The following is a 23,370-nucleotide window of genomic DNA, read 5'->3' as shown; positions in this document are numbered from 1 at the left end:
CAGGTTGGAAGTTAAAAAGGGGACTTTATTTATAATATTTCAGTAAATTTTGGACTGTTTTCACAGTAAGTTACAAAACATTTTTATGCCATTTTACTCCTTTGCAATAAATGTGTTGCATGGCCAGTATGAGGTTTGGGAGATGTCATTGAATGTAATAATTTTTTAAAAATTCACACATCCATTGATAAGCAATGATCAACAATAAATGGCAAAGTAAAAACAGAAACATGTCTTTAGTTGTAGTGGGTGGCTCTTAAAAGAGCCTTTGTGTTGTTGGTTTAGCAGCAGCTTTACTTGGAGCTGGTGTACTTGGTCACAGCCTTGGTTCCCTCAGACACGGCGTGCTTTGCCAGCTCACCGGGCAGCAGCAGGCGGACAGCGGTCTGGATCTCCCTGGAAGTGATGGTGGAGCGCTTGTTGTAGTGAGCCAGACGGGAGGCCTCACCGGCGATGCGCTCAAAGATGTCGCCCACAAAGGAGTTCATGATGCCCATGGCTTTGGAGGAGATGCCGGTGTCTGGGTGGACCTGCTTCATCACTTTGTACACGTAGATGGCGTAGCTCTCCTTCCTGGACTTTCTCCTCTTCTTGCCGGTCTTGCTGGCGGTCTTGGTGACGGCTTTCTTTGAGCCCTTCTTGGCCGCTTTGACGGAGGCGGCTTCCGGCATGATTCGTAGTTCAGTTTTCTATTGAGTCCACTGATGTATTCCCGAGCAGAAAGTCTCAATTTATATCCACTCGATGCATATCTACCTGTGCTGTTGCTCGCATCTGATTGGTTGTTTTCTGACCTGGACTGCGCATGCGCAACATACAACAACAGCACATCACAAGTTAATAGTTTAGAATTTAGTTAAAGGTGGTGGAAAGTACTTTAAATAAAATAATGAATTGAAGCAAAAAATGTAAAATATGATGCACTAATGAATCAATATATATTATTAAAACATATGCAACAAAAATCTAAAACCGACGAAGACATTATGTCAAGTATAAAAACACAAATAGATAACTTTAATCATGAATTATTATATTGTATTCATAAACAATCAGATGTAGATAACAGAGGAAATCCATGCTATTAAATCAGGACAAAGACTTACTCAAAGTGAATTCATTAAATGTATAAAAAATTAAAACAGTGATTCTGTCCACTTTGAAAAACAGAAAAGAGAGGTGATCAGAGAACTATGTATTGATGCATATAAGAATATAGGTGTTGATGCAGGTTGTATGAAAACTTCATTAGAATCAGTCCCGACATACAGCTCGTCAGACTTCACTGATCTGACTGGAGAGATCAGGAGAGAGGAGGTGATGGAGGCCGTCCAACAGATGAACACTGGTAAAAGTCCTGGCCCAGATGGGCTGCCCACAGAGTTTTACCAGCTGTACATTGATGATGTGGTAAACCTCCGCAGCAACACCTGCTCATGGACTGTTACAGAGCTCAGGAGGTCTGGTCCATGCTCCAAGGCCTCGGCCTGGCTCATGAAGTCGGTTATAAATCTGTGATGTATGGTTTGTTGGATGAAAAGATGTCTGTAAAACAAAAAGAACTTTCACAACTAATTATTAGCATCACTTGCTTCAAGCTATGGAAAACAAGGTGCGTCATGGTCTTGGAACAGACTGTGATTGACAGCGATACCGTTGTGAAGCAAATACTGACTGACCTCAGAAGGAGGAGAACTTTGGACAAGAACCAGATCCTCCCATGGAGCCAACTGGACTTCTGATACCCTGTACTTTGCGAAGTTTACCCTGAACATTGTGATGTTTACCCTGAACATTGTGATGTTACCCTGAACATTGTGGTGTTACCCATGCCCCAGAGCCCGGTCCTTCCGGCTCCGGCCTTTATCAATTGACCTCTAACCTTGTGCGCTCAAGGAGGCATTTTTAACGAACAATCAATGACTTCTCCACATAGCACTTTATTTGCATAACTGTCTTTTCTTTTTGTATTATTCTATTGTAATCCATGTCACATCCTATGTATATTCACCAAATTCCTGTAAAATTGTAAAAATTTAATAAAGTCTTCTGGAGGCATACTGAAAATAACAGCTTTTCCCTTCACTAATCGTATCCTCATTCGTAAGGTGTCTTTTTAAAGTTATTAATAAACGAGTTTGCAGGCTAGTGTTTATTAAAAAAATACAGTCTATAACTGATCCAGTGAGATTTTATAAACACATGCCACATATATAGCCTAGGTATTTTTTCAGTTGGTGCGTTAGACATGAGGACCAGAACTCTTTATCTTTGGAGTGTTTGGCTCTTAAAAGAGCCTTTTGGGGGCTGGTTTCCAGCACTCAGCGAGTCTCCAGCTTTACTTGGACTTGGCGGCCTTCTCGGTCTTCTTGGGCAGCAGAACAGCCTGGATGTTGGGCAGCACGCCGCCCTGAGCGATGGTCACTCCGCCCAGCAGCTTGTTGAGCTCCTCGTCGTTGCGGACAGCCAGCTGCAGGTGACGGGGGATGATACGGGTCTTCTTGTTGTCGCGGGCAGCGTTTCCAGCCAACTCCAGGATCTCAGCGGTCAGGTACTCCAGCACAGCCGCCAGGTAGACGGGGGCGCCGGCACCCACACGCTGCGCATAGTTTCCTTTACGCAGATGCCTGTGAACGCGACCGACTGGGAACTGGAGCCCAGCACGGGAAGAGCGGGTCTTTGCCTTAGCTCTGGTCTTTCCGCCGGTTTTGCCTCTTCCGCTCATCGTGAGATGTTTTCAGTAGTGGAGACTAATAAAAAGTGTTGCTCCACCAGCAGAAAGCTCCTTTATATGTCCTTGGAGCGAGACTTGCTGACAGACCAACCAGAGAAGAGGCTTCCAGCAGAGCAGCAGAGGGCGGCCCGCTCTGAATGTTGGCGGTAACTTTGAAAGGATTTCCCACCAATCAGCAGCGTAGCTTCGGGCGGTGGGTCGCTCCTCTGGGCGGTGCTGAGCTCCAGGAGGATCCCCTCACCAATCAGGAGCCGGAGGTCTGAAGCAGCGTCACCATTTCACAGTTTAAGAGCAGCGTGTCTCTTCATTGGAGCTACTACATCTCCTGAACAGAGAAAGAAGAAGTCATGGCAAGAACCAAGCAGACCGCTCGTAAGTCTACCGGAGGCAAAGCCCCCAGGAAGCAGCTGGCCACCAAGGCTGCCCGTAAGAGCGCCCCGGCCACCGGCGGCGTGAAGAAGCCTCACCGTTACAGGCCCGGTACCGTGGCTCTGAGAGAGATCCGTCGCTACCAGAAATCCACGGAGCTGCTGATCCGCAAGCTGCCCTTCCAGCGCCTGGTGAGAGAAATCGCTCAGGACTTCAAGACCGACCTGCGCTTCCAGAGCTCCGCTGTCATGGCTCTGCAGGAGTCCAGTGAGGCTTACCTGGTCGGCCTGTTCGAGGACACCAACCTGTGCGCCATCCACGCCAAGAGGGTCACCATCATGCCCAAAGACATCCAGCTGGCCCGTCGCATCCGCGGAGAGCGAGCTTAAACTGTCTGCTGCTCCACAAACCACAACGGCTCTTTTAAGAGCCACCTCACTCTTCACTGAAGGGCTCATTCCTCTACTGGCAACACACATTTTACCAGCAATGATAACACATCAATAATATCTTAAAATGCGAGTATTCTTATTTACAGCCTAGAGAAGCCTGAGGCTTTCTTTCATGTTTTTCTGTTCTTTTTTATAATTTATTGTATTTTCCCCAGCTTTTTCTTCTTCTTTTGTCTGCTAGTTCATTACTCTCCATCCCAATGTAACCTGGTTTGGAAATTAATTTGTAGTCTGTAATAACAAAAGCCACTCTGTTAACGGTCATTTTGAAAGCACCTCCTGTGATCCATTAAATGTGAACCAGTTTTTTTTTTTTACTTAACCAGACTTTATCATATATCTGAGGTGGGGCGACTCATGAAGCCACAGTAGAGCTTCCCTGAACACTGGACACCCAGAACAGAAATAAATGTGCCAACATGTCATTTATTGTTGTTGTCAGTGTGACTTGTGGACAAAGGACCTCCCAGTCAGGATGCAGCAGCAGCTCAGGTTCAGCACCCTGGAGGTGGGTCGCTCCTCTGGGCGGTGCTGAGCTCCAGGAAGAGCCCCTCACCAATCAGGAGCCGGAGGTCTGAAGCAGCGTCACCATTTCACAGCCGGTCCCACAGCAGCGTGTCTCCAGTATTGGTACTTGTCCACAGGCTCCGTGCTAGGCGTCACGACGCCCGCTCCTTATTTGCATGAAGTTGAGGGCTCCGCTACTTTATGCAAATCACGGGCGTCCGACGCGACTCGCCGCCTCTCGAAACTCCCGAAGATCTTTTAAAATAAACGTTGTCGATCCAAAATAAAGACATTCAGCAACTGCATGGCTTATTTCTCACCTCAAATGTTTTCAGAAACACATTTCGGTGAACTATTTACGTGAAATAAGAGAAAGTTTCCAAACGAGCCTCCATACTGGTTCCGGTTTGAAATCCGGGAGAGGACCGCCCACAAGGGAAAGCGTTGTCCAATCAGGTGCAGCAGGTATTTTCGCTGTTGTAGGAGGGAAGTGTAGTTTTCTTTGTTGTGGGTCAGCAGCAGGTCAGCCATGGAGGAAAAGTTAATAACGGTGGTGTCAGGGTTTGCAGTGCTCTACGATGCTTCCCTTCCCAATTATAGGAACAACAGCGAGAGGAATGCAGCCTGGAAGAAGGTTGCAGAGATGGTTGGTGTTTCTGGTGGGTTCAAAACATTTAAAATCACAATTATAATGCACTTTGTAATTAATCTATGTAACTACAGCTACTCCCCAACACTGACCATCACACAAAAAGGACAAAGTTAGATAATCAAATTGTATTAATAAACACTAATGTAAGACACAGTAAATTGATGTGCTCCTATGATCCTATGTTCTCATTAGAGGACATCTGCCGCACAAGGTGGAAGAGTTTGAGGGACCAATTTAAAAAGGAAAAAAAAAAGATTCAGGAGAGAAACAGGAGTGGGGCTGGGGCCTCCTCACAACGGCCATGGCGTTTTATGCCAGTGATGGAGTTCCTCACACCTTTCATAGAAAGCAGGCAGACTTCATCCAACCTTGCCAGGAGGGTCCCATCCACTGCAGCCCAGTCCGTCTCCTCCATCCTTCCCCCCTCCCTGCAACTTCCAACCACCACCGCCCTCCCTGCAGCACAGTCCGTCTCCTCCATCCTTCCATCCTCCATCCTTCCCCCATCCCTGCAACTTCAAACCACCACCCCCCTCCCTGCGGCACAGTCCGTCTCCTCCATCCGTCCCCCGTCCCTGCAACTTCCAACCACCACCGCCCTCCCTGCAGCACAGTCCGTCTCCTCCATCCTTCCATCCTCCATCCTTCCCCCATCCCTGCAACTTCCAACCACCACCGCCCTCCCTGCACCACAGTCCGTCTCCTCCATCCTTCCATCCTCCATCTGTCCCCCGTCCCTGCAACTTCCAACCACCACCCCCCTCGCTGCAGCACAGTCCGTCTCCTCCTTCCGTCCCCCGTCCCTGCAACTTCCAACCACCACCCCCCTCCCTGCAGCACAGTCCGTCTCCTCCTTCAGTTCCCGGTCCCTGCAACGTCCAACCACCACCCCCCTCCCTACAGCACAGTCAGTCTCCCCCCAAGTGCCACCTCAGCCAGCTGCATACACTCCACGCCCACCTGCTAAAAGGAGGCGAGCAGACACAGATAGTGGTCCTGTGAGTGCGTTTGAGAGGAGACTCCTCATTGCACTGGATGACACCAGCCCCCCATCCACACCTCCACCTCCAGCCCCCATAGATTTAGAAGCCCTTTTTTTCAGTGTATCCTGCCACTACTGAAGAAGTTAGAGGACAGGAAAAAGGAGGAGGTGAAATTCAAGATCCAACAGCTCCTGTTTGAGGCAGGAGCCGAGTAGTTATGTTCACTTAAGATTTTGTTATATGTTCAGTTCAGTTCCAGTTATGTTCCATTTTTTATTATGTTAAATGTTGGTGTCTTAAATGTTCTTATTAATAAATCTGTTGTTAAATGTTAAATGTTTTAAATTTTCTTATTAATAAATCTCTAATTAATATAACTGTATATTGGTTATTACATAATCCACTGCTTATAACACAATGCTACGGTTCTTCATTATAAAAGTTTCACAATAGTATAAAATACAATTGAGTTGTCATAGGAAGTGCTGGAGGTGCAAATGAAATGGGGTATACATATGTGTGTGAAATGATTTGTACTCCACAGGTACAACAGTACATAATTATAGTTGTGACAGTGTAGTTGTGTTTTTGTAGTTATGACTCACAACTACACTGTCTGCACAAACACAACTATACTGTCTATAGTTGTGACAGTATAGTTGTGCTTATGAAACATTGCTCTTTATGCATTATATATGTGGCTCTTAAAAGAGCCTTTTGGTTGTGTAGTGCTCTACATGTTTTCTTGCCATGAAACAGCACCCTCTTGGCAAAAGTGTGAGGTGAAGCTCTGTCTCACTCGAATGGCTTCCCTTGTGGCGTTGGTCGACCCCATCCTGGCAACATCCTGGAGAACAGCAGCAGAGATTTCAGGCACGTGGAGATGTGGTTCGGCCTCCCTCATGTCGGCGACCCTCAGGAAGTTGTGAAGGACACAGGTGGCCTTCACACACACAGCTCTGCAGTCACTGAGACGACTCCAATTACACGCCTGTAAATACGCCACTGAGATGAGAGGATGCCAAAAGCATCCTCAACCACCAAGCTGGCACGACTGAGGCGGTAATTGAATACTCTCTGCTCCCTGCTGATGTTGGAGCCTGGGAATGGCCGCATCAGGTTCCTGCGGAGGGGAAAGGCCTCATCTCCCACAAAGACATGTGGCAGTGAGCCTCTGTGCTCTGCTCCTGGAACCACATCATCTTGTGGGAGGTCCAGGGTGCCATCTCGGAGGCCCTCTCCAAAAGCGGAGTTGTGGAGAGACCCACCATCGCTGGTTCTCCCGTACCCGCCGACATCAACCACCGGGAAACGGTACTGCACGTCTACAACTGCCAAGAGGACAATGGAAAATGTCCCCTTGTAGTTGTAGTAGAGCGAGCCGGTGTTGGAGGGGGCCTTGATGACAATGTGCTTGCCATCTATGGAGCCAACACAGTTGGGGAAGTTCCATCGATGATGGAACTCCTCTGCTATGGTCCTCCAGTCCTCCATGGTTGGAGTAGGCATGACCTCACTCACCAAGGAATCCCACAGAGCTGCTGCCACATCCCACACGATCCTGCTCACTGTGCAGACCCCCACACGATAATTCAAGGCTATCGTGTGGAATGAGTCGCCTGTAGCAAGATATCTGTAAATGCATACAGTATATGAAGACATTAGCCTTGTATTAACTGCAATATGTAGCTGTGTGGCATACACAGTATTACAGTAATTCAAACAAACATAATGGCTTACAACTACAGGAAGGCTCATGGGGTCTAGTACAACAACTTTCTGTTGACATTATTTGTCCTAACTAATGTTGAGTTGAAATATTATAGTTATGTAGTGCCTACAGGACACTTAATGGGCCCAACTACGTTATTCCAAAGTATGAGGATTTAATAACAAAAGTAATACTGCACAAAATAAAGCTGGGTACAACACTATGCCTATAATTAACTCGATACATCTTGATAATGTAATTTCACCGCTATTATGGCAGTAGGACCATGGAACTTTGTGCCAACATGTTATTTAAACAACAATTGATGCATGGACAAAAATCAATGCAGTTTAATGTAGGCAAATGGCGAGGCGCTCAGGTGGACCGATAGCCTCCCATAGCTGGTGTCCATCCGAGAGATTCGGTCTCCAATGTTCCCGAGCACCTCATCAAACTGGCCTCAGGTCAGTCGGAAATACTGCTGGAACATCACCACATCCAGGCGAAGTTCCGCGACCAAACGGTGGTATTCGCTGTGCTGTTTGTGGACCCAGAATCTCCGGCGGCGGCGTTGGTACCTCTTGTACCGCAAATACAGCAGGGCAATGATGAAGATCCTTCTTCTGTCCATGGCAAATGACAGTGGGCTATGATCCGCTATCCCTCCAAAACTTGAAATAAAGCCGGGAAAACGTCAACGCCCAGTATTAGTCAATCATCTATCGTCACCGCCTACTGGAACGCCCACCAAGCGTCCAAACTTGAAAAGCGTCGCGTCCCCTCGCGATAAAAAACGCCCCTGTGGACACGTACCGTATAGCTCTGTGCAGTCCTCAGTCCCCTCCTCTTTCTCATCTACATCTCCGACGTCTACTACCCCCCACCCACCATAGGACACATCTGACAATTTGCCGACAACCTCTGTCACTGGACTCACTCCAAATCAATTTCACTGGCTGCCAAAAAACTCCAAACATGCATCACAACAACAGAAACCTGGTCCAACAAATGGAGAATCAAACTCAACCCCAACAAAACCCAGCTCATCCTGTTCACCAGAAACACCAAACTCAAACCAACGATCCACCTCACCCTCCACAACACCCCCCTCACCCTGGCCAAAGAGGCAACGTTTTTAGGAGTCACTTTTCAAAGGAACATGGCATGGACCACCCACATCAATAACCTGGAAAAAGAAGGCAACCAACGACTCAACCACCTCAAAGCACTCACCGGACACAAACACGGAGCATCACCAGAAATCATCCTCAAGGTTTACCAGACATACATCAGATCAATCTTTGAATATGCAGCAACAGCCTGGATCACAGCCTCACAACACCAATTCAACAGACTACAAATCATCCAGAGCAAGGCAATAAAACTGGCATACCGACTCCCTCAATACATCAGCACCCACTACATCCACAGTATGTCCGGACTCAAACCCATCCAAGAAAGAAACATCATCCTCACCCAGAGATATCTACAGAGAGCCATCCATAACCCTGCCATGACACAATTAATCCATGAAGGACAATGGGCCACCAGAACACCCCTCTCCATAATCCTCCAAAACAAACCACCATAACTATCAAACCCCCCCCACCACCACCACAAATATTAACCCATGATCACATTTAACTCTAGTTACAGTCCACACACCACAACATCTTTTTATCCACCCTTCTCTTTTAAAACATCATCTTTTTTATCCTCCACGCTATTAAATACCATCCTTTTAGCCACCATTCTTTTCTTCTATCTATCTACCTATTTATATTTATTTTACTTTATTTGATCTTATTCTTGTTAATCTTGCCTTAATTTGATTTGCACACTGACTGACAGCCAGCCACCCCACCCCTCTCAAGCGCACACACACAGTCACATGATATTGATCTTGCCCAGTTATGTTAGCTTTTTTAAAGTTTTTGTTTTTAAAGTTTTCTTTATTTATTTATTAATTTATTATTATTATTTTTTCCTTTAATTTATTTTTCTCTCCATTTTGTTTTATCCATATATTTTATTTTATTTTGTTAGGGGAAGGGGAAGAGGGGGAAAGGGAAAAAAGGGAAGAAAAAAAAAACCTCAACTGGCCGGTCCGTGATGCCTCAAAACCAGCTGGGCTCCTCCTCCATCTCCTCTCTCCTCCCTTCAAACAATCTCCTATTGATAGAAAAGGGCAAAAGCCCTGAGCTATCAAACCAGGCTCACGAATTTACGAGTACGTGTATAGCTATTTGTTTTATCCATATTTCATTTTATTTTATTTTGTTATAAGGAAAAGGAAGAAAAGAAAGAAAAAACAACTCCTCAACTGGCCGGGGATGGGTCATGATGCCTCAACACCAACTGGGCTCCTCCTCCATCTCCTCTCTGGATAGAAAAGGGCAGAAGCCCTGAGCTATCAAACCAGGCTCACGAATTTACGATACGATACGAGTATAGCTATTCGGGAGGTTGGTTTGAGGAGAGTTGCACGAGGCGGAAGATTTTAATTTGTTGTATACGCTGGTTTTGACTTTGGTTTTGACTCATTTATGATTAACGACATACACCTGGGATTTGCGGACATCGGGACTTGGTAGCTATAGGACTGGGTATTGCGGGGAACACTTTGTGGTGATATCTCCGACGGCCTGTATAGGTCCGGAACGATACTTTCACATTTGTTCGTTGCAAACTCTGACTAGTTTGAAAGAGCTTAAACCAGAGGCCAACCCATTCCGGGTGAGAGTGGGGGAATGGGAGCTGTGAGTGAGGAGTGAGGCTGTGGGCACTTGTGGAGGAAGTCAGACCAGGGAAGATCATCATATAGCACTAATGGCATTGAAGGAAGGGAAAAGTGAGGCCAGGCCGGATTTAGTTGTGGAAATGTTGACGATGTTAAATTAAGTCTCTAAATTGGGGAACACTGTGGTGTTTTTATGGGTCCCAGCACATGTAGGAGTACAGGGGAATGAGGAGGCTGATGAGGGAGCAAAAAGAGCCGTCAACAGAAGGACAGGAGATCCCCATACGGCAGCCCGGTGCTGAGCCTCCTGCTCCCCAGCGAGGTCCACGGCAACGCGACCCTCCACCTGCAGCTGAGCACCCCCCTTTAGCTTCTTCAGATGATCTCTCTTCCCTGTCAGGGGAGGGGAGATTGTTGATTGAGAGTGATGTCGACAGTGATGATCGAGAGTATGAGAGTGCGAGTGAGAGCCCGCACTCTGAATTTAGCTCACCGGGTCTAACAGCTGGCCAGCGAGCCAGCAGCTCCCCCTCCCCCCTCCCTCTGACCCAGACACCTCCAACTCATTTTCTCCCACACCCGAGTTCCCTGCACCCAAGTCACCTTTCCAATTAGCAAAAAAAAAAGGCCATCTAAATTCACCACCCAGAATAAAGACAAACGGCTCAATGACAAACCTACACCCTAGTACACCATCACTCCGCTATGGGCTTCCTTAAAGTCGCAACCTGGAATGCTCGTGGTGTGCAGTCAAAAGCTTTTAGACAAAAAAAATATATATATATTATTTATTAAACACAGACTTTGATATTGTCTGTACACAACAGCTCAGACTGAACAACAATGAAGACTCTGAGAATGTCTACAAAAGGTGGAACAAAGGTAAGTCCTTTATATCTATTGGTGAAAGCAGAGCTGATGGAGTAGGTGTATTTTTTTAAACTTTTGATGTGACTGTGTTAAAAAGAAGAGACCTCATCCCAGGGAGATTATTAATGCTGGACTGTATATATAGAGGTGAAAAGTATAGAATTATAAATGTTTACACTGCTCCTGGTAAGGCAAAAAAAATCAGCTTATTCAAAAGACTCCGAGAGTTGCTCACCATTGGTTTTAAAATTATTCTGTGTGGGGACTTCAACACAATAACGGATGCAAACGACAGGTGGGGTCCCAATGATTTTAAATTAAGCTCCGAAGGGAGACTTTTAAAAGAAATCTGCGACGAAGCTAAATTAATTGATGTATGTAGAGCTTTTAATCCATTCGGGAACGAGTATACACGGTTCGATAAAAAAAAAAAAAAACACGGATCGACAGAATTTATGTATCCTCCAATTTTAATGTTAATATGTATGCCACGGTGCTCAATGACCTCTCTGATCACCTTTTAGTAAAAACTTCCAGAGCCTCAGAAAAAAAGAGGCTTCTGGAAGCTCAACAAACTTCACTGAACTTACTGGAGAGATCAGGAGAGAGGAGGTGATGGAGGCCATCCAACAACTGAACATCGATAAAAGTCCTGGCCCAGATGGGCTGCCCACAGAGTTTTACCAGCTGTACATTGATGATGTGGTAAACCTCCTCACCTCCATGTTTAATGAAGGTCTGAACGGTGCATGTATGGGGGATTCCTTTTATCAAGGAGTTGCATGTTCGTTATATAAAAAAGGAGATGACTCGGATTTGGATAATTACAGGCATAAAACTATTATGAATACCAACTATAAAGTTTCAGATTATGTTTGGTTTTGTAATAAATAAATTTTTGAGCAGTCATGTGACATAGCGTTGTGTTGTGCAATGTTAGATATGAGTTCCCTCTCATACAGTGATTCAGTAGCAGTTAGCTAGCTATTATTTTTTTTTACAATGAGCAGTTATGGACATTCGGCGATTTCTAAAACGCCCAATTTCATGTAAAGCTTTAACAACAGAGCCGCCTGAGCCTACCAGCCAACAGAATGTGAAATCACAGATACACAACCAACCACGAGCAGTGGAATAGCGAGCCCAGCTAACTCCACAGCAGAGCAACTGCCGGCACCGGGGTCATCAGTGAATGATGGTCTTGGTGAAAAACACTGCAGTCCAAAGCAGCCAAGCAAGTCTTTGTGTGATATACAACCCGCCACTATCCATCTGCAGCCGTTCTGCATTTCTATGACTACGACATTGAACTGTATCTGCGCAGGTACTGTGACATCCTGCATACATACAGACAAACAAACCTGTTGACAGTGTGACGGCCTTGTCAGTATGATTCTCTGTCTTGGCCTGCCTGTTTGCCTGTTTCAGTTCCCCTGATTGCCTGGCCCCTCCATTAGGAGATTGGCCTCACCTGCTGGGAGCAAATTAGCAGGGACATTTCTAGATGGCCTCTCTCTCTCTACCTCATGGAAGGCTGGTGCCTTGCAGGCTCCCAGCTTTGTTTGTTTGGTTTTGCTTATATTAAGTTATCCCTTATGTTAAAAGGTATTATAGGTTAGCACTATAGTTTCACAGCACCCATCACCCACACCTCATTACTGACTCTGCACCCTTATTGACTTAATTTTGCTTCAGTTATATTATCTTTAATAAACTTATTTGCATATTTAAACTGTTACTGTGTTGTCTTCCCTTATTTGTCATGCTCTCGAACGAGCTGGGCATAACAACAGGTTTGATATCTGGAACGGAGTCCGCAGATATAAAGTTAAGATGCGTAATGACGCCAACGGAGATACTGTTCAATTCCCAACTCTATCTCTCTTGGTCCCTACAATGGGCAAATCCTCTATCCTGGTCAGTACATCAGCTGCTTCATCTGTCACTCTGCTGACCACCAGGTAAAGCAGTGTCTATCTGTGAAGTGTTGGAGATGTGGCAGTCTGGGCCACAAGGCTAAAAAGTGTACTGCTGTGAGTCTGTGTGGCGAAAAAGGCCATGCTTTCTTCAGCTGCCCTGCTTCCTGATGTCAATCGGATAAAACAGAGCTGATGGTGTTGGTATATATATATTTTTTTAAACTCAGGAGGTTATTGTAATTAGAAGAAGAGACATTATACCTGGCAGACTGTTGATGCTGCTTTTATAGAGGTGAAAAATACTGTTTTATCAAGGTTTAAACTGCCCCAGAAAGACGCCCAAAAAAAAAAACATTTCTTTAAATCTTTGGGCAGGGAAGGAGGCAACCCCTGGTCTATTTACTGAGATGAACAGCATGGAGACGTTCATCACGGGATGTAACACTGTGTCATCTCTATTGTCACACAAGCGTGAGCAAGATTAAATCCAGTGCACACATTGTGTGCATTAATTAATCACACTGAAGAAGTATCTTTTTTTCCCCCCCTTTGTTACATGCCATACCACAGACCCACTGGCCTCATCTGTGCCTCTCTAACGGTCTTTTAACCACCTGGCCCTGATGGATGATTGGGCGCAGCCGCTTACAACCACTCACTGCAGCTGCACGGCGGGGGAGGGTGGCACCTGAAGAGACACAGGAGAGAGAGCAGAAATACAACAAAAAACACGGCACGTAACATTAAAGGAAATATAAAACATTGCTAAACTTACTCAAACTGCTGTTTCAGTTACAGCAACAAAACAGTAGAATGATATCCCTACAAATATTAGGGGGTACTTTTAATTTTAGTCAGTGTAAAAATGTTTAAAAGGGTCTTGTCTTGTTTTTGGCCACTGTTGTTGTGATCATAGACTGTGCCTGTCCAGCGCTTTGCATTGTGGGATACAGTAGGCAAGGTAGACTGGTCCGATGCATACTGTCGATTTTTTTCAAATCAGTATGACATATAGGTATTTTTGCCATCAATGAATTTTCTTCGTTGTTTTTATTAGTGTGTATTGTTCTGTATTCATCACTGCTGTAATGGCCACTATACCCCCACAACTATTTGTATGAGTTGGTGATGGAGTGTGATGGAGGCTCCAGTCTTTGGCATCACAGCAAGCGTGAGTATAGGCCTATATGCTAAAATGTGTGAGGCTAATATTATATTTCTCTTTTTTGTTTTGTTTTCTTGGTGTTAAGTTTTATTGCTAAATTGATTACTTTAATCAATTTCATATTTCTTATTGCTACATATGTTTGAATAAAAAGTATTGTGTTTTATCCACAGAAAATACAAAAAAAAATGATCAGATGATGATGAAAGTGGCCAGAAGTTCACTCAGAGTTTCTAAAACAAATAAGTTTATGTTGAGTCTTAATCAAAAGCAGAAAAAAAAGAAACAGCACAGGACCAGGACCTTGGACCAAGCACCCAGGAAGTGTTTGAAGCAAATTTAGTAACAAAAACGTGGAATTACAACTTCCGTGTCCGTCACGTGATGCTATTGGGCCCAAAAATATTTTTTCCCCATAAACTTCCGTGGGGAAAGAGAAGTCTGCAAATTCACTGGACCATTTTTTTTTTTTTTTTTTTTTAGGCAAATCAATTTCCCAGTACGAACACTTGAATATCCCTTATTTAAATCATTAGGTCCTAAAAGTTGTCAAATGCACTAATAGCCGAATCCAGAGTTATTTCCCTTCCTCCGTTCATGTGAATGAGACCCAGACCGAGGGAGGCGGGGTAAAAATGAGCCCTAGACCGAGGGAGGCGGGGTTAAAATGAGCCCCAGACCGAGGGAGGCGGGGTTAAAAGGAGCCCCAGACTGAGGGAGGCGGGGTTAAAAGGAGCCCCAGACTGAGGGAGGTGGGGTTAAAATGAGCCCCAGACCGAGGGAGGCGGGGTTAAAATGAGCCCCAGACCGAGGGAGGCGGGGTTAAAATGAGCCCCAGACCGAGGGAGGCAGGGTTAAAGGAAACTGTGTTTCTTCTATGGGCGCAATGGATACGGAAGACCGCGGAAAATCCAGGTAGTTATATAAGTGGAAGTCAAGCTTGATGAACGTGATGCCATAGTGCCCAAAACATTTTTTTCCCCATAAACTTACATTGGGAAAGAGATGTCTGCAAATTCAGTGGATCATTTTTTTTTTTTTTTTAGGCAAATCAACTTCCCAGTACGAACACTTAAATATCCCTTATTTAAATCATTAGGTCCTAAAAGTTGTCAAATGCACTAATAGCCGAATCCAGAGTTATTTCCCTTCCTCTGTTCATGTGAATGAGCCCCAGACCGAGGGAGGCAGCGTTAAAGGAAACTGTGTTTCCTCTACGGGCGCAATGGATACGGAAGACCGCGGAAAATACAGGTAGTTATATACGTGGAAGTCAAGCTTGATGAATGTGATGCGATTGGTCCCAAAACATTTTTTTTCCCATAAACTTACATTGGGAAAGAGATGTGTGCAAATTCAGTGGATCATTTTTAATTTTTTTTTTAGGCAAATCAACTTCCCAGTACGAACACTTAAGTATCCCTTATTTAAATCATTAGGTCCTAAAAGCTGTCAAATGCACTAATAGCCGAATCCAGACTTATTTCCCTTCCTCCGTTCATGTGAATGAGCCCCAGAACGAGGGAGGCGGGGTTTAAATGAGCCCCAGACCGAGGGAGGCGGGGTTAAAATAAGCCCTAGACCGAGGGAGGCAGGGTTAAAGGAAACTGTGTTTCCTCTATGGGCCCAATCGATAAGGAAGACCGCGGAAAATCCAGGTAGTTATATACGCGGAAGTCAAGCTTATTTTGCTTCATGCGCCTCTGACGCTGTATCCAGTTCTCTTTATATATCCGTGCCTTGGACAGTGACCGTGCTACACTTTGGTGTTGAGTGCTTTATCTGATCTGTGGTTCAGACTACATGGTGTGGAATTTCCCTGTGAAAAGGTTGCCTTTCTCCCTTTTCACTAGGCCCTGTTCCCCAAAATGAACGGTGTTTTTTTGTCTGCTTAATTGTTAACTTCAGTCCAATGCTTCCGTTTATTTGATACATTATGAATTAAGGTGTATTAATGACACAAGCTAGTTTAGTTTGTTTGTTTTATGGGTTCATAGGATTCTTGTTGTTGTCCTGTCTGGGATGTTGGGGTGGATCAGCCACTCAGCAGCTCAATCAAGGAAAGTGCATACAGGTTTGCCTAATTATGTATTTTTAGCAGGGAGGGACTGGGCTCTGCCTTCTAACCTCATCTGCCTTCCATATGCGGTGGCAGCACTACAGTCCCACATATACAGCTCATTTTCTCACAGCAGCATTATCCATGCATCATAACTACATCTATATATCTATCTATCTATCTATCTGTCTGTCTGTCTGTCTGTCTGACCACATTCGGAAGTGCTCTGGGCTGCATATGGCCACATTACATTCTTTTAGCAGTGTGTACACAAATGTGTCCAGGGCCACATTAAGGGACCACCTAGCCTACTCGACTGGTGTGTGTGTGTGTGTGTGTGTGTGTGTGTGTGTGTGTGTGTGTGTGTGTGTGTACACAACAATAACAGCAGAGGAGTGGGTCATAAAGGTGACTCAAAAAAGCAGGTCTTATTGTGAAAAACCTGTCTTGAATTAACCAAACTGTATAAACCAGGATCAGTCTGTTTTATAAAGCTGGTTTGAGCAGACTAAGTCAAGTCTGGTTTATTTCATGACTTTGAAGTCTCATTTATAAAAAAAAAGTAGGATCCACACTAAATATTTGTGTATGTACAAATGAGGAAATGTACTTACACTAAGACATATTCTGATTCATAAAACCATGCGTAAGCCTGCCAGTGTGCAATTTCCTTTTTAAAGTCCAAGATCAATTTGGAATTGTTCGCACGTGGATCCGCCTCATATCCCGGCCTCTACACTCCAACATTTAACCATTATGGTCAATGCAAAGCACCTCATGAATGGTTCTAATGAGCCGGCTGATCAGTGGTTCTTTACTTTGAATTACAGCAAAAACCAAAAGGAAGACCAACAAAAGGAATTTGTCTGACAGAAATCAAGGTGCTTGTGTGTGAGGTGGTTCCTGAACACTTGTTCCCTCATAATTTTTCCATTCATGTAGTCCTCACAGTGCTGGTGCATCCATCATGCAGCATTACAAGTGTCACCGCAATATTGATATGTTTACAGACTGATCGCCTCACAACTTGCCAAAATGATCGTGACAATCAGTGGTGCCCCTACCCTGGGATATCATTTAAAAATGGAAGTTTGATAAGTGATCACGATTTATTACCTCTGCCGAGGCCAAAGGCCTAGGAAGGAGGTTATGTTTTCACCGGCGTTGGTTTGTTTGTTTGTTGGTTTGTACGTTTGGAGGATAACTCCAAAAGTCCGCAACGGATTTGAATTAAATTTGTTGGAGGGGTGGGGTGTGGCACAATGAACAATCCATTAGATTTTGGTGGGGATCCGGATCATGATCCGGCTTCAGGAATTTTTTTTAATAACTCCGCTCAGCCTGTGCATCAACACCACAGGCTTTAAGACAAGCGCAGTGTAACTGATGACGCGTTCATGCCGCGTCACCCTGCCTCTTTCATTCTGGTTGCAGAGAGAGGGACAGAGAGAGAGCGGGGTACACCTGTAGATTCAGTGTTTTTTCACATTAAACTCTGTGAAATTATAGTTGAGTTCAACCAAGGCACACTTGGTGATTGTTGGAAAGAATAATGACGACTGTTTAGGTGAGTTTCACTTTGTTTCTGTCCAGTTTGAATTAAGTTTTTTACGCTGCTCCGCTACGTACAGCTGATCTCAACATAAACAAAAATACACATGGATGATGGCACAAGCTGAACGTAGAGGGGGGGCAATTGTACTCGGGCAGCTTGGCGGAGGTCTGCGCTCTCCGAGTGCAATTCTAGTTTATATTTAAGTTTTGTTATGGTGAACATGGTCTGCATCATGATTAGGATTCATAATATAGATATGGAGTGTAACAATTGTGCAAGAGCTGCCACTGGCTTTATTTCCACACTTTGCTAATTTACACAATCTATATACGCAAGTGGTGAAGATGTGCCGAGAAGGCTGAGTGTGTGTGGCGCACCGCGGTGTCTCCAGTGCGCTCTAATACTTGCATCGGATAGCTGTTTGCAGTTTGTCTATATACACTGTATCTGTCCCTATCAAATAAACCATAAATAAATAAAGGCTTCACAGATGAAGCACAACTCTACAAGAGAATGTTATAAAATGGTTATATAATGTTGTACAGCAGAGGGTGCTCTTTGGCCAGATCAGATATAGATTTTGAAGCTGCCACATCACCAGTGCAGAGCAGAACTGCAGGTCTGGAAAAGATATGGGAGGAGATGTAAAACCTCTTTTTCATGTTTTAGACAGGCTTGTTGGTCTAGGGGTATGATTCTCGCTTAGGGTGCGAGAGGTCCCGGGTTCAAATCCCGGACAAGCCCTGCTTTTAAGCACTCAAAACTGGGGTTCATCGAGACAATAGCCAGGACATACATGAAACAATCAACTGTCTGTTGTAGCACACAGTTTACACAAGTTAATTAGCTGCATATTACTACAGCTATGGACAACTGTACAGGAAGACTTGTTGGTGTAGGAGTAGGATTTTCACTTTCGGTGTAAGAGGTTCTGGGTTCGAATCCTGGATGAACCCTCTTTTAACCTCTTGGGGTCATTTCTGAAACAAAATGTGTTTAACATGACTGCAACCTTTGACTTGCAACCAAATCATTAGCGACAACCTTTTCAAACAAATGTATCCACTCGTGGTATGGAAGAGGAAAGCACTAGGTTTGTGACTGATCTTGCCACTCCAACTACATCACAGTGAATCACGCTCAGAGGGTGCTCTTTGACTAGATGAGATGTAGGACACATGCCACATCACCTGTTTGAAGAGTTTAATAACAGATGCAGCTGCTTGGGCCCTGATAAAAATAGTGGTCTCAAAATGAACACATTAGATTTTTAATAATCAAGTAATAATCTACGGCAAATTCGGTACACACATCACTGAGCTATGTCTTAAGGAAGAAGATTAGTGCCACATTTATTTAAATTCAGAGTTTAATCTCAGGATTCTGACTTTAAACATAACTTAAAACTACTCAATAAACTTAATATCATAACTTTCACCCCTCACTACCTGCCAGTCCACAAGCCATTCCCACGGCAACCACTCAACCTAGGGAGCAAAGGAATGCAGTGGGAGAGGCAATAACAGGAGACAAACGGGTAAACTTTCTAGTCATTACTCGAAGACCAAAGCTCGTGAAAGTGCATTCGCAACCACATTTTCACGGCCTTTAATGTGTCGGATGTCCAGATCATGAGACTGCAGGAACAGTGACCACCTAACCAGCCTCTGGTTAGGACATGGCAGATGTGCAGAAAGGTCAGTGGGTTGTGGTCTGTATAGACCAACACTGGTGTCACCCCAGACTCCACATAGACTGCAAAATGCTGTAGGGCCCAGATCAAGGAAAGGTCCTCCTACTCAACCACCGACTAGCTCAACTGATGCCTGTTGAACTTCTTGCATCAACACGGCTCCTGCTCCTTCATGGCTCGTATCCACCTGCAACACTAAAGGCTGGTCAAAACTGGGGGCAGCCAGCACTGGTGCTGAACACCAGAGAGACTTGACATTACCAAAAGCTTCCTAGCACTCTGTTGACCACACAAACTGAGCCCCGGCCTTCAGCAAGTCAGAAATCGGTGCCACAACAGAAGAAAAATTCTTACAGAAACAACGGTAATATCCCACCATCCCAAGAAATCTCATGAGCTCCTTTTTAGTTGCATGCCGCGAAAACTGCTCAATTGCTCAACTGCCAACACTTTGGCATGCACAGGAGCCACACTCCCTCGTCCGACCATCCGACCCAGGGTGCAAGATTTACTGTGAGCTTCGTGACACATATCTTCTGCAATAATAATAAATTAACATTAAATTTAGATACAAAAAGACAGGCATTTATGTGAAAACTATACAGTTATTCTAGACTTATGGATTACGCAAATCACAATGAGACATACGGCAGATGTTGATGTCAGATACCCAAAACAACATCACAGATGAAGCACAACTCTACAAGAGAATGTTGTACAGCAGAGGGTGCTCTTTGGCCAGATAAGATATAGGTCCTGAAGCTGCCACATCACCAGTGCAGAGCAGAGCTGTAGGTCTGGAAAGAACAGGGGAGGCGATGTAAAACCTCTAGTTTCATACTTTGGACAGGCTTGTTGGTCTAGGGGTATGATTCTCGCTTAGGGTGCGAGAGGTCCCGGGTTCAAATCCCGGACAAGCCCTGCTTTTAAGCACTGGGCTTCATCGAGACAATAGCCAGGACATACATGAAACAATCAAAAGTATGTTGTAGCACATAGTTTACACAAGCTAATTAGCTGCATATTACTACAGCTATGGACAACTGTACAGGTGGAGTTGTTGGTGTAGGAGTAGGATTTTCACTTTAGGTGTAAGAGGTTTTGGGTTCAAATCCTGGATGAACCCTCTTTTAACCTCTTGGGGTCAGTTCTGAAACAAAATGTGTTCAGTCTTTGACTTGCAACCAAATCATTAGCTACAACTTTTTCAAACAAATGTATCCACTCGTGGCATGGAAGAGGAAAGCACTAGGCACACAGGGCCCATGTGTTGCCAGAGTTGCTAATGATCCCAGATTTTGCCATTTCACTGTCAACCTTCTGCGACCCCCATCTCCAAGACAGCAGTCACTTAAGCCAAATAACAGGCAGACGGGGCAGAGGGAGTCGTCACACATCCCCCCCCCGTAAAACGTGGGTCCACAGGATGTCCGTCACTACAATAAAAAAGATGATTAACAACAAAAAAAACCTACTCAATAAACTTAATATCATAACTTCCCCCCCTCAAAATTTGCCAGTCCACAAGCCATTCCCATGGCAACCACTCAACCTAGGGAGCAAAGGAAAGCAGTGGGAGAGGCAATAACAGGAGACAAACGGGTAATCTTTCTAGTCATTACTCTAAGACCAAAGCTCGCGAAAGTGCATCTGCAACCACATTTTCACGGCCTTTAATGTGTCGGATGTCCAGATCATGAGACTGCAGGAACAGTGACCACCTAACCAGCCTCTGGTTAGGACATGGCAGATGTGCAGAAAGGTCAGTGGGTTGTGGTCTGTATAGACCAACACTGGTGTCACCCCGGACTTCACATAGACTGCAAAATGCTGTAGGGCCCAGATCAAGGAAAGGTCCTCCTACTCAACCACCGACTAGCTCAACTGATGCCTGTTGAACTTCTTGCATCAACACGGCTCCTGCTCCTTCATGGCTCGTATCCACCTGCAACACTAAAGGCTGGTCAAAACTGGGGGCAGCCAGCACTGGTGCTGAACACCAGAGAGACTTGACATTACCAAAAGCTTCCTAGCACTCTGTTGACCACACAAACTGAGCCCCGGCCTTCAGCAAGTCAGTAATCGGTGCCACAATAGAAGACAAATTCTTACAGAAACAACGGTAATATCCCACCATCCCAAGAAATCTCATGAGCTCCTTTTTAGTTGCATGCCGCGAAAACTGCTCAACTGCTCAACTGCTCAACTGCTCAACTGCCAACACTTTCGCATGCACAGGAGCCACACTCCCTCGTCCGACCATCCGACCCAGGGTGCAAGATTTACTGTGAGCTTCGTGACACATATCTTCTGCAATAATAATAAATTAACATTAAATTTAGATACAAAAAGACAGGCATTTATGTGAAAACTATACAGTTATTCTAGACTTATGGATTACGCAAATCACAATGAGACATACGGCAGATGTTGATGTCAGATACCCAAAACAACATCACAGATGAAGCACAACTCTACAAGAGAATGTTGTACAGCAGAGGGTGCTCTTTGGCCAGATAAGATATAGGTCCTGAAGCTGCCACATCACCAGTGCAGAGCAGAGCTGTAGGTCTGGAAAGAACAGGGGAGGCGATGTAAAACCTCTAGTTTCATACTTTGGACAGGCTTGTTGGTCTAGGGGTATGATTCTCGCTTAGGGTGCGAGAGGTCCCGGGTTCAAATCCCGGACAAGCCCTGCTTTTAAGCACTGGGCTTCATCGAGACAATAGTCAGGGCATACATGAAACAATCAACTGTCTGTTGTAGCACACAGTTTATACAAGTTAATTAGCTGCATAATACTACAGCTATGGACAACTGTACAGGTAGCCTTGTTGGAGTAGGATTTTCACTTTAGGTGTAAGAGGTTCTGGGTTCAAATTGTAGATGAACCCTCTTTTAACCTCTTGGGGTCATTTCTTAAACAAAATGTGTTTTACATGACTGCAGCCTTTGACTTGCAACCAAATCATTAGCTACAACTTTTTCAAACAAATGTATCCACTCGTGGCATGGAAGAGGAAAGCACTAGGTTTGTGACTGATCTTGCCACTCCAACTACATCACAGTGAATCACACTCAGAGGGTGCTGTTTTGCTAGATGAGATGTAGGACACATGCCACATCACCTGTTTGAAGAGTTTAATAACAGGTGCAGCTGCTTGGGCCCTCATAAAAATAGTGGTCTAAAAATAAACACATTTGATTTTTATTAATCAAGTAATAGTCTATGGCAAATTCGGTACACACATCACTGAGCTATGTCTTAAGGAAGAAGAATAGGGCCACATTTATTTAAGTTCAGAGTTTAATCTCAGCATTCTGACTTTAAACTCAGAACTCATATACATTTTTCACATTTGGTCCTAATCTTGTTCTGCACAGATTGGAGGTGTTGGATTTAAAAGAAGATACCATCTAAGGGGAACCACGGATGTAAAATAAAGATGCTCTCAGGTATTTGATATTTTTAAAATCTGTCTGAGTATCCCAAATATATGGAAATGCAACAGTAAATCAGTGGAGGACCCTGTTAATGTTGTCAAGATGTAGCTATTTTTAAGTACTCTATATTATGTTCGGTAGTTAACGATACATCATATTTTATAAAATGCATGATTGGATTTACATGTTAAATCTAGATTTGAAAAGTAACGAGTTTTTACTGTAAAGTGGAGTAAAAAGTACAGTGCTTTACTCTAAAAGAGGAACTACATTTTCAAATTGCATATGTTATTCTTGTGGTCTAAGACAGTCCAAAAACAAATACTAGTAAACATGAACAACTCTCTCCCAAATCCAAAAAACTAGAGTGCTAAAATTCAAGTTTGTGATGTCAAAGGGTTTAAATTGTGGAAGTGCTCCATAAATAATGCATTGGGAGAGATGCTCTAGATGACACTGGGAGCACCCAAGGGAATGATCTGAGTATATGGGAACATTTTCTGTTTCAGGACTGACT

The 23,370-nt window shown here is 44.5% G+C and overlaps 3 protein-coding genes and 3 non-coding genes across 6 annotated transcripts; 4 read left to right on the top strand and 2 right to left on the bottom strand.

The window, feature by feature from the left end:
- Positions 1 to 4: 4 nt before the first annotated feature.
- Positions 5 to 712, bottom strand: LOC141765806 (histone H2B 1/2-like). Its single transcript, XM_074632052.1, has one exon. The coding sequence runs from the start codon at positions 669 to 671 to the stop codon at positions 294 to 296; it is 378 nt and encodes a 125-aa protein (XP_074488153.1). The 5' UTR covers positions 672 to 712; the 3' UTR covers positions 5 to 293.
- A 1,586-nt stretch (positions 713 to 2,298) lies between these two features.
- On the bottom strand, positions 2,299 to 2,859 carry LOC141765804 (histone H2A-like). The gene has a single exon (XM_074632050.1). The coding sequence runs from the start codon at positions 2,723 to 2,725 to the stop codon at positions 2,339 to 2,341; it is 387 nt and encodes a 128-aa protein (XP_074488151.1). The 5' UTR covers positions 2,726 to 2,859; the 3' UTR covers positions 2,299 to 2,338.
- Positions 2,860 to 3,040: 181 nt separating this feature from the next.
- Positions 3,041 to 3,570, top strand: LOC141765802 (histone H3). The gene has a single exon (XM_074632048.1). The coding sequence runs from the start codon at positions 3,082 to 3,084 to the stop codon at positions 3,490 to 3,492; it is 411 nt and encodes a 136-aa protein (XP_074488149.1). The 5' UTR covers positions 3,041 to 3,081; the 3' UTR covers positions 3,493 to 3,570.
- A 14,818-nt stretch (positions 3,571 to 18,388) lies between these two features.
- On the top strand, positions 18,389 to 18,460 carry trnap-agg (transfer RNA proline (anticodon AGG)). The gene has a single exon. It is a non-coding gene; the product is annotated as a tRNA-Pro (tRNA).
- Positions 18,461 to 20,258: 1,798 nt separating this feature from the next.
- trnap-agg (transfer RNA proline (anticodon AGG)) lies at positions 20,259 to 20,330 on the top strand. Its single transcript has one exon. It is a non-coding gene; the product is annotated as a tRNA-Pro (tRNA).
- A 1,702-nt stretch (positions 20,331 to 22,032) lies between these two features.
- Positions 22,033 to 22,104, top strand: trnap-agg (transfer RNA proline (anticodon AGG)). Its single transcript has one exon. It is a non-coding gene; the product is annotated as a tRNA-Pro (tRNA).
- Positions 22,105 to 23,370: the final 1,266 nt, after the last annotated feature.

The sequence above is a fragment of the Sebastes fasciatus genome, chromosome 4 (assembly GCF_043250625.1).
Source record: "Sebastes fasciatus isolate fSebFas1 chromosome 4, fSebFas1.pri, whole genome shotgun sequence".
Classification (NCBI taxonomy): domain Eukaryota; kingdom Metazoa; phylum Chordata; class Actinopteri; order Perciformes; family Sebastidae; genus Sebastes; species Sebastes fasciatus.
Note: the sequence above shows the minus strand (reverse complement) of the source record. Positions and strands in the feature narration are given on the sequence as shown.

Bases quoted from the DNA above. Each gene is read 5' to 3' on its own strand.
- LOC141765804 (XM_074632050.1), bottom strand. From the start codon at position 2,725: ATGAGCGGAAGAGGCAAAACCGGCGGAAAGACCAGAGCTAAGGCAAAG.
- LOC141765802 (XM_074632048.1), top strand. From the start codon at position 3,082: ATGGCAAGAACCAAGCAGACCGCTCGTAAGTCTACCGGAGGCAAAGCC.
- LOC141765806 (XM_074632052.1), bottom strand. From the start codon at position 671: ATGCCGGAAGCCGCCTCCGTCAAAGCGGCCAAGAAGGGCTCAAAGAAA.